Below are 11,898 nucleotides of genomic sequence, written 5' to 3' on the forward strand. Positions count from 1 at the left end.
AAACATGGTCTCTCTACCATCTCTCAATAAAGTCCTTGTATGCATACAAAGTATTAAAAACAAGGTCTCTCTACCATCTCTCAATAAAGTCCTTGCTCCCCTCTAAAACTCAGAAGCTGAACTGTCGGTGTCCACATTTTTCTCAGCATTACTCTTTTCAATATACTCATTAGCACAGTTCATTACATACTGCTTTTGAAATCCTGTAGCATTTTTAGTTCAATAGACTAAATGCCTCTACATTCCTACAAAAAATTATTAGGCTTAAAAGGCATGTGGTCAGGCTTATTACAGAGATGACCAAAGTTATGATGCCAACTCCTGTCTCATTACTTTTATAATTGATGTAATAAAATATCCTTACAACTTATAAAATAATTGTTTTATTTTAGGAGATATTTCCAGATCATAGAGCATCATTATTATTGGGAAGTCACAGCAACAGGAAATCAAGTTAGCTTTAGACATTATATCAATATTCAAGAAGTTAAATGTATGTGTCTTCATTAGAGTTTCTATTGCTGTGAAAAAACACCATAGCCACAGAAAGTTTTATAAAGAAAATATTTAATTGGGCCCAGCTTAGAGTTGAGAGATGTAGTCCATTTTTGTCATGTCATGAAGCATGGCTGCATGCAGTCAAACACGATGCTGGAAAAGTAGCTGAGAGTTCTAAATCTAGATCAACAGGCAGCAGTGAAAATTACCAGACCTGTCTTGAGCTTCTGACACCTCAAAGCTCACAACCCCAATGACACTTTCTCCAACAAGACTACACCTACTCCAACAGGGCCAAGTCTCATAATAGAGCCAAACCATAAGGGGGCCATTTTCATTGAAATCACCACAGCTTGAATGTTGGTAATCAGCTTACTCTATTCACTGTCAAGCATTCCAGAATATCCTGCTCAGGAAGTGACGGCTGCCACAATGTATAGGGATTCCATACAAACCAATATGATCAAGATAAACTCTCATAGAAATGGAAGAAGACCTCCTAAGTCATTCTTTGTACAATGGCAACAATTAAATTAATGATTTTATAATTCTTTCATGATCCTATACCCTCTACATTGGTAGTCTACCCCACATAAAATCATATCCTTGTACTTCTTGAATTTTATTGTTCTTCATCCATATTTTTACTTCTTATTTCATAGATATTACCATTAGCTATAGATTTTAAGTCATTTATTTGTAACTGTTGCAGAATGTATTTTCTTGTTTTCTTTCATTAGTTTACCTATTAGTTTTTATTTCCTTAATTTTACTGAAATACAGATAATTTAAAAGAATAAACTTGTGTTTATAATTTCATTACTCTATTTATATTTCTGAGATTGTATTCAGCATTTATTGAATAACTGAATTGATAGTTATATAAATTATTATTTTTATGTGGCTAAAGATTTAATATTCAATGTGGTAATTGACTTACGTGGCATAATTCCTACATGTTTTATAAAACTTTAGTTTTCCAAATGGTGTAAGATTATGATGAGATGAAAATATAGATATAAATAGATTTGTAAATCTATATACATTATTAAAAAGAAAATTTTCAGGTGTCCTAAAAATTATGTGTAATGAAATATATTTGGGAAACTAAATAAATTTGTGTCTTTTTGTATCAAAAATCTGTCTTTTTAACTATACCTCCAAAAAGTTAAGTCATAAAAATAAATGTAATTGGCAACCAATCTATGAATTATCAACAAAACAGATAGAATACTGTCCTCAGTCTACCCAGTGTGGCCACAAATCAGTGTAAAATCACAATGCAGACAGCTCCAAAATGAGGAAATACAAATGGTTAAAAACTAGAGAGAAAATGCTAAGTGTAATGGATTAATTGAAAAATGATGCAGATCCCAAGTAGCTGCAGGTCCCCTAGCAGGGGCAGGCACCAGTCCCCAGAGTCCCAGACAGGGATGGTGCATGAGACCATGCCACAAGTCTCTGAAGAGACAAATACAGAATGAGATTGGATATTTATTTAGTGGGATATGGAATGGAAAGGGAGAAGGGGAGAAGGGCAGAAAGGCAGAGAGAGAGACAGAGAGAGAGGAAAGAGAGAGGACAGAGAAAGAGAAGGGAGAGACAGAAGCTGTTGGAGGATGGAGTGGGCATGGCTTGTCTTTTAAAGAGACATGACAGATCATTACATTCCCATTTCCTTTTTATAGTAAAAATATGAGAGGTCAGGTACCACAGGTTAAGGGAATTGGGGCAGCAAATTTGCAATACTGCTTCCTGCTTTTTGTGGGCATTGTCTTTGGGGAAGAACCTGAGAAAACTGGGTGCTGGTCACATCCTGGCATAGCTGATTTGTTTGTTCCTGTCCAGTGTTTGTGGTATGGAAATGCCTGGTGTCTCTTACACCTGTTTCAGGTATTGGGAGAACAGAGGACAAAGTTAAGTTTAGGGGAAAAAATTAGGACCAGGGAATTGAGAGGGGTGTATCTGTCCTGTTGTTTAAGGTGGATCCTTCAATTTCGATCCCTGGAATTCATAAGAATTCTTTGGGCTTGTGAAAACAGAAGTTTTAAACATATACATTGTATAAACAGTAGCATATTTATTTCAGAATTGCTGTGACAGATCTTTTTACACAATGAATAGTATTTTTAAGACTATGGAAGGCAGCATGACAGAGAAAGTTGATAACTTGTATTTATCCTCACACCTTTATTACTTGCAAGTCTTGTATTTGTATTTGACTAAAATTTGTTTGGTGAGGTTGTTCTTTTAAACTGACAAACCTCTTAGCTGTCAAACTGCATCAGAGATCTTTGAGAATGATAAAATTTTACTTGAGTTATTGATTAAAAAACTACAGAGAACTTACTTGATTGGCATGGAGGACTCTGAGGATTCCTCCATGAGATTAGGATGATTGCTAATGGTTGTATTTGCCTTTTGCTGTTTAGCATAGGGCCTGCCAGGCTCCAGAAGGTCATGGAGGCTAAGAAATCTCTAGGAAGACAAGCCTACTTTGACCTGAGCAGCTAGGCTGTTCATTCCTGCAATTCTGTGTATGTCTGGAGACCTTCAGTTTAGATGAAAGGCAGTTTCACCCAGTGGTCAGCACTTAGCAGCTGAAGCAGATTGCAGATGGATGTTGTTCTATGCCCATTTGTCTTCTGTCTTCTTTGGAGGAAGTAGAGTGTTGCTGCTCGAAGCCAAACTGTCTCTTTTTGTTATGAAAAGTTTTTTAATTATTAAATATTTAAGCGCCATATTCCCTAGATCTCTGAGCAGTTGAGGGATGTTTATTAGGTACAGCTACAATATAGAATTGACTTGGAGAGCTGTACTTAACTTAACTGTACTGGCTCTTAACTTAACAGGTAAGATTTATACTTATAAAAAGAGAGAAAGAAGAAAAAACTGCTGGCAATAGAAGGTTTATGGAAGAACTAAGAATAGTATAGAACATCTTAATATATTTTCAATGAGGGTTGGATTAAATATAAAGTATTTTTGTAAGAGACATAAAAGTACATACCAGTTTAAAACATGAGACTTATTGTTTTGTAGTCTGGAATGAGATGCAATGAACAGACAATTGTAACACTTAACAGTAAACATAAGTGCATGTTTAAGTTACGTGTATGAACACAGACACAGACAGTGAATAGGAATTGGGTGAAGTGGATGCTCTTGGTGGACCCTACCAAAAGCATGCCACTACACAAAACACACATACAAGAGATTCAACTAGAAGAATTTAGAGACAAAAACATAAGTAAACCTGGAGACCAGGCAGGGTATACTTCAGTAAAGATGGCAGCAATCACATGTTGTATGAAAAGCCACTAAGTTAAGATGGCAGTGAAATCACCTGACCCCACCTAAGTTAAGATGGTGGTAAGGTAGTCTGGCCTCAGTCAAAATGGCGGCAGTCACTGTTATATGGAAAAGCAGGGAATTTAATAATAAGAGAGTCCTAGAGGTGTGATCTGTCCTGTGGCCGAGCTGCCATGCCACAAGCTGCAGAGGGGAGCAAAAGGCTGGAACTGAAAAAAAGCCATCTTGTGGATCTGACCAACCTTGTTGGCAGCAGTAGTGGCAGGGACAGTTTGAGAAAACTTCTTTCATCTGCCTGTGCACTGACTGTAGCTAGAAAGCTCTCATTGACAGTATTTAGAAAGCTCCTGTAAAAGTGGAGCCAGCCAGACACCAGCAGAGTAGGGTACATAAAGAAGTATGGCATTAAGGACTGTGGTTTTATGGACCGGCATGGCTTGCTACCCATAGCTGAAACCGTGAAAAACCAAAAACAATGACACCACAAGGTACACAGTGAGACATCTCTCGATTGTGGGTGGGGTGTGAATCAGTGCTACTGGACCAAGGGGAGGGCATCCCCTGGCCATGAGTGGGACAGTAAGGCCTGGCTGGATCTGGTCAAGATTATTTGGAACCCAGAAAGGCAAGAGACCACTCCAAGCATCCTTTCATGGTGAGGAAAAAAAAGGAAAAGAAAAGAAAAGAAAAGAAAAGAAAAGGAAAGGAAAGGAAAGGAAAGGAAAGGAAAGGAAAGGAAAGGAAAGGAAAGGAAAGGAAAAAAGAGAAAGAAGAATCTTAGGGACCCTGGGCTCCCAGTCATGGGTGGATCAGCCTGCGCCATTCCAAACACAATTTTAGCAAAGGGAAGCAATCCAGAGATGAATATCAGCTGACCAGAATGGGGGAAACTCACCAATTGTAGCTGGTGGTGTGCATAGAAATCACACTGTAGAAATCATCCTCAGGCATATGGAACACATGGATGTTGTGCAAAAAATAATACCTGGTTCTGGATCCTAACCCTGGGAGAGGAGCTTAGGGCAGGGGAGCATCCCAAGTCTCATGGCACCAATGTAATGAATTAATTTTAAAATGTGCAAATCCTGAGTAGCCCCAGTGTGCAGAGACCATGCCACAGGTCCTCAAGCAGGGGCATGCAGTGGGCCCCAGAGCAGCCAGTCCCAGGCAGAGACAGCACATAAGACCATGCCGCAAGTCTCTGAAGGCAGCTGGTCCCAGGTGATGGGCAAGAGATGGATAGACATGCCATGTAGAATGAGGTTGGATATTTATTTGGTGGGTTATGAAAGGAATATCAGAAAATGCAATGCTCTCCCATGCTCTTGGATAGGTAGGATCAACAGAATAAAAATGGTGATTCTATAAATAGAAATCTACATATTCAATGCAATCCCCATCAAAATCTCAACAACCTTTGAAGACCTTGAAAGAACAACTTCATATTAAAAAAAAAAACACAGGATATTCAAAACCCCTAAAAATTACTTAGCCCAAGAAAAAGTGGGAAGCAGTTTGCACAGAACTATGTTCAAATTCCCAAATACTGATTATAAATGTTTGTTTACCTTTAAAGGGGGAAATGATATAGAGATCAATATTTTGCCTTGGCATGGATCAGTATATTGATACAAATTTAAGGTCAATTTTGTTATTGTATATTTTGCTTTTGATTAAAGTATTATGTTTTTAAAGCTCATTTAAAAATGTAATGTATAATTAAGAAATACAGGTTAATAGATAATCCTCTATAAAAGTCAAGCTTGTCATGTTAGATTTTCTAGATGTACAGATATATTTCAGATGAATAGTTATTCTTCAAACCTTTCAAAGACTATAGAATATGGCATTTAAAATGTTTTAAGAACTTAGACTTTTCATGACAATGAGACACATCTGCTTCTGGAAGTACCAATAACTTGAAGCGAAAGATGGGCATTGAAGTGGCTCCTTATGGAATTTGTTACCCGTTTGGGAAAATAATTGGTCTTGAATGGACTGCTTAATGGTATGCTGTGTGAACTGGACATACTTGACCCACAGAGAAATGACTGGTAAACTTGCCCAAAAGTGAGATAGTCCTTTGGGTTTCCTGTTTCATGAAAGAATCTGCCAGACAATCTGCAGGACACAGACGAAAGTGACTCAAAAACTACCAATATAAGTGAAACTGTCTTTGAAATTTCATGCTTCATGAAAGGTCTGCTAGATAATATTGGTCTATAGACTGAATATGGATGCTCCCATGATACAGAAGAACTTTGGGTGATTGTTCAGGCAGTGAGATGTCTCTGTCAATTCTAGAGTTTTGGAAGTTGTTTACAATGCAATTTCTGTTTACTTAGGTAATATTATATAATTCTGGAGTCTTTGATGAAGTTGAAGAATAAATCGTTGTAGTTTTCTTTAGTTATGATAAAAGAGTAGACACAAATATTGTGACTGGGCCGGGCGGTGGTGGCGCACGCCTTTAATCCCAGCACTCAGGAGGCAGAGGCAGGCGGATCTCTGTGAGTTTGAGACCAGCCTGGTCTACAGAGCTAGTTCCAGGACAGGCTCCAACGCCACAGAGAAACCCTGTCTCGAAAAACCAAAAAAAAAAAAATACTGAAGAAAGTGCTGTAAAACTGTGAACACATAGTCTTTGCTTCAACTCTTCAGTGTGTTCCTGTGCACAAAAATGATCCTGAAGTTTGTTGACCTGCCAGTCTAGTCTTCTCATTAAGTTCTCTGCCAATGATGGACCTTGTCTCAAAAAAAAAAAAAGAAACGAAAAGAAAAAGAAATGGAAGGCTCCTGAGTAATGACACCAGTGGTTGTTCACTAGCTTTCAAGCATTTAAACATGAAATGTCTGTATTTAGTTAAAACTTATCAATATTGGCCTAATTTGGCCCATAATTGCATAAGAAATATATAAGAAAAATACACACCTGTCTTAAATCACAAAAAAAAAAATATTGTGACTGTAATTCTTGCTCGATGTCTGTCTTGTAATATTTAATTTTATTATATTAAAGTTAAATCCTTCCTTTTTATTTAGACAGAAATGGGAAGATGATGTGGGAATTCCTTCTGTATATGTGTTAATTTTATTAGTTAATGAATAAAGAAACTGCTTTGAGCCTATAGCATGGCAGAACAGAAATAGGTGAGGAAAACTAAACTGAATTCTTGGAGAAAGAAGGCAGAGTCAGGGAGATGCCATGTAGCTTCTACCAGGGACAGACAAGACAGAACCTTGCCAATAAGTCACAGCCACATGGAAATGCACAGATTTTAAAAAAATGGGTTAAATTAAGATGTAAGAGCTAGCCAATAAGAAGTAAGAGCCAATAGGCCAAGCAGTGATTTAATAAATATAGATTCTGTGTGGTTATTTTGAAGCTGAGAGGCTGGAAATAAACAAGCAACCACCTACTCCAGAGGGTAGAGAGAAAGTTCACCAAAATATTGAAAATATAACTGCCATACCATATCCCATCATATTTCTGAATGTATGTCATAAGGAAATAAACATGGCATACAAAATGGACTTGATTAGGCATTTATTACAGAAATTCCAATTCTCAACAAATGAAAGCAGCTGTGGCATCTACCACATATATATACACACAGAGAGAGAAAAAGAGACAGAAAGACAAAGACAGAGACAGTGAAACAGATAGAGACAGGAAGACTGAAAATAGAACAGATATCATGAAAGACTGGACAATTTGTAAGGATGAAAGAGTGGATCAGGTAAAAGAGAGTGGAAGGTGAGTAGACAGGATAAATGTGTGACATATGAATGAATAAAATTACAGTGAAACTCATTAACTTGTAGGATTAACACTTATTTAAAAATATAATTAAATATTTTAATAATATATGTGAGTGATAGAAGCCTTTCATTTATGGAGAAGTTTAGTAATCAGAAACTATAGTATTTCAAGAAAATGAAATTCTAAATTTCAGGAAAATTTTGCAATTATTTCATGCATAAAACCTACAGAGGTGTTACAACTAGTTCAGCAAAATAAATGTTTCTTACTCAATAATTTTTGAAAAGATATTTGTAAGTCTTAGAGAGAGTCAATATTCTTCCTTAATATTTTATGTTTCATACTTTTGCAATGTGAATGAAATAAAGTAAATTATTTCTATCTAAACTTTTGTTTAAATTGAATTTCACACACCTGTATTCCCAAATCCTTTCAAATATCAAATTATGAAATGTGAATACAAAGTAACAAAATTGTACATAGAGAAGGATCTAATATTATGTTTGTCTTTCATATGGAAAATTTCAGAAAGACTTTAAAGTTCATGAAAAGGAAGTGCATCAGAAAAGTCAGTGCCACAGAAAGCTAATAATACCATGGAATGAACTGTAAGAAAAACAATGCAGAATGAATTAGCAAAGGCATTTTAATAATTTTGCTATTATTGGAGATATAAGAAAAAAAGTGGTATTTTCATGTACAAGATTATGGATAATGAAGAGAACTCAAATCAAATGGTTGTACATCTGAATAGGTGAAAAGATTTGGGCAGAAATTATGGAATATACCAAAAACTCTCAAACATGTGATATATTTTCATTGAAAATATGAATTATATAATTATTACTTAACAGAAAACACCTCAAAATACTGAGTCAATTGAAGAATAAAATCTGAAGAGACAGATAATCTTGGTTTTTGTCTAAAGCTGTAAAAGAAACATGAGGAATTATATAAGAAACATAACACAAAGTAAAGTAAATTTTGCATATGCAGTTTGAACAAATTTTATAGAGACCATTAATTGGAGAATATGTGAAAATTATATTACAAGCACTAAACAATAACATTTATTTTTCAATAAAAATTCCTGATGAGTCTTTATTTATTTTGCTGTAAGTTTTAATAAATGAAGTTACCTGCTACGTTGACCAGGAGTGATGATCCCATGTATGCATAAAATGCTTGAAGAATGGCTTCTACAATCTCTGAGGCAACAGGAAGATCAGCATCCAAAGCATTCTCAAACCTGGACACATTCTCTTTTTTCCCAGTCACTAACAGCACAATCCCAGTTAGAATAATGAGACAAAGAACACCCATCTTCAACAAATTGCTGATGCTATTAAACCAAAACACATTAGTTAGCCCTCGAGCATTGAGAATTCCAATTGACCACAAAATAGCCAAAGCCAGACATTTCTTTGGTAGTTCTGGGGCTGGGCAGCCAACATAGAAAGGTTGTAATAGATAACTGGCTATTAGTAAGCTTTGAGCACCCAGTCCTAGGGAATAACCAAAAAGTTTAATCCAAAGACTACAGAAAGCAAAAGAAGATCCAAGAGATCTTTTCAGGAAATAATAAGGTGCTGAGCTCACAGGGAAGGTTGTCCCCAGCTCTGCAAGACAGAGAGCACACATCATGCTCAATAGGGCACAAACTGCCCAAATGCTCAGACAAACAGGGATGTTCAATGAGGAGAATTTTAACACCCCTTTAGGAGCAACAAAAATCCCTGCCCCTATAACTGAACTAAGTAAGAACATGTATCCATGGAAGAATCCTATTGCCCTTAAAAGTTGCATGGTTTTGTCTTTTTTAGTTTTTAAAATTCTGAGCAACTGACATTAAATCACACTGAAGTTGCTCCCCCAACTCTTTCAGAGCTCTCTCAAATAGGGCATTCTCAAAATGAGCAGCTTCATCCTTACACAATATTTTTATTTCTGAGTTTAACATGGATTTGCAAATAATTAACTTGTGCAATATTCTAGGATTTGATGGATTCTTCCTAAAACCACAGTTAAGACATATCATGTGTAAATGATTTTTTAAAGTCAGAATCCTAATTAAGACAGCATTTTGAAGTGATTCATTAACTCGTTCTGGGTGATTTTGGCACATGCCTTTAATCCCAGCACTTGGGAGGTAAAGGCAGGAGGATCTCTTTGAGTTTGAAGCCAGCCTGGTCTACAAGAGATAGTTCCAGGAGAAATACCAAAACTACACAGAGAAACCCTGTCTTGAAAAAAAACAAAAAATAAATATATTAACAAAGATTTTTATTTTGTAAAATAATGTTATTTATCTACATTAAGATTGTGAACCTTAAAACTATAATTCTTGAAGGAAAGCTTTTTTAGTACCAGAAATAAACTTTAAACCATAAACCCGGTGCATGGAGAAACTGAAGAAAAACTAAAAGAAAAACTGAAGAAACTTTCTTGATCATTTTTATAATGTATTCTTACATAATCTAAATCAGTATAACAGTCTCTATTAGTACAAAAAATGTAATTAAAGAAGAGAAAAATGAAATTAGTTTTGTAGGGAAAATGGTTTCAATTAATTTTTATTACAGTTTCCATTGTGACTTAGTTTCTTCATGTGGTTAAAGCTTAACAAAGTTAGCAATGGTGTGAATAGACATACATCTTTTAGTCAAAGTTTTTTAGCATGAATAGATGCATAACACATATTATGTACCTTTCATCTTTGAGGAATACTTACAACATATTTATACTTTCTGTGACTTAGCTTTAAGGTTTTAGTTTTTGTCCCCATCATTATTTCTATAATGTATCCTATCTAAAATAATTTAATTCTTTTACTAGAAATATATCCTTAAATTCATATGTTTTACAACATATTATTTTCATTTATCCTGAGGGAGAGTGTTGAAATCTCAGCAAGTACTTTAGAGACCTCACTGAGCTTGAATGAGAAAAAAATAATAATAAATGAGAACCAGAATGGACCCTAGGAGTTCTAAAACAGAAAAACTTAAACATCACAACTCATAAGAAGTAGAAAAAAAAACAACTTTATGAATATAATAGAGATCCTTATAGGAGAAGTGAAAAAAAAATTTAAAGAAATTGAGGAAAACAACAAATAAGAAATTAGAATAAATTTATAAATCCCTCAAATAAAGCCAAGAAAGCAAAAATAAAATCAGACAGGGGAAGAAATTAGTTTAAGACTTCAAAATTGTAATAGAGGCAATAAGTAAACAAAAACTGAGGAAATCCTAAAAATTTAAAATCTATGTAAACAAACAGGAATTACAGATGAGGACGAAACCAAGAGGACAGACCATGAAAACACCAAGCCTAAGAATAATAGGGACAGAAAAAGGAGATGAATACTAGCTCAAAGGCATATAAAATGTATTTTAAAAGAATCACAGAATAAAACTCTCCCACATAAAGAATGAATTACCTATAAATATGTGAGAATCTTACAGAACACCAAATAGACAGTACCAAAAAGTTCCCTCACCTCATAGTAATCAAAACACAAAATATACAACACAAAATAAAAAGAATACTAAATGCTGCAAAGGAAAAAGGCCAAGTAACATATAAAGGCATACTCATTAGAATAATACTCAATGTCTCAATGAAGACTCAGAAAGCTAGAAGGTTCTAAACAGATATTATGCAGACACTAATAGACCATGGATGCCAACGAAGACTACTATACCTTCCAAAATGTTCAATCACCATTGATGGAAAAAACAAGATATTCCATGAAAAGCCAGATTTAAACAAAACAATACCTTTTCACAAGCCAAGGCCTACAGAAAGCACTAGACAGAAAATCCATCCCAAGAAAGTTAGCTATAACCCATGAAAGCACAGGCAGTAGATAATCTTACACCAGGAAATCCTAAAGAAGGGAAACATACACACACACACACACACACACACACACACACACACACATACACACACACACAACTTCCAAAAAATAAAACCATAATTAACAGTTATTAGTACTTAATATCCCTTAATATTAATGGACTCATTTCATCTATAAAAAACATGGGCTAGCGATGGGAATGAAAGCAAGAGCCATCGTTCTGCTACATACAAAAAACAAGCCTCAACTTCAATGACAGATATTTCCTCGGTGTAAAGGGTTTGAAAAAGATTCAAATGGGATTAGAAAGAAATCTATTTTAGTTATCCTAATATCCTAATATCTAACAAAATAGACTTCAAGCTGAAGCTAATCAAGAGATAAAGAAAGATATTTTGTATTCATCAAAGGAAAATCAGTACCAGTCCTGAACACTAATGTCCAAAATAAAAAAGGGAAC

The 11,898-nt window shown here is 35.2% G+C and overlaps 1 protein-coding gene across 1 annotated transcript in view; it reads right to left on the minus strand.

Moving 5' to 3' along the window:
• LOC101989020 (solute carrier family 7 member 13-like) overlaps nucleotides 1–9,379 on the minus strand; it is a 24,795-nt gene extending 15,416 nt beyond the window's left edge. The window contains exon 1 of the mRNA XM_005361847.1: nucleotides 8,713–9,379. Coding sequence (XP_005361904.1) covers nucleotides 8,713–9,379 — 667 coding nt within the window. The remainder of the gene's footprint in view (nucleotides 1–8,712) is intronic.
• Between the last annotated feature and the right edge of the window lie 2,519 nt (nucleotides 9,380–11,898).

The sequence above is a fragment of the Microtus ochrogaster genome, linkage group LG5 (genome assembly GCF_000317375.1).
Source record: "Microtus ochrogaster isolate Prairie Vole_2 linkage group LG5, MicOch1.0, whole genome shotgun sequence".
In the NCBI taxonomy this organism is placed as follows: Eukaryota; Metazoa; Chordata; class Mammalia; order Rodentia; family Cricetidae; genus Microtus; species Microtus ochrogaster.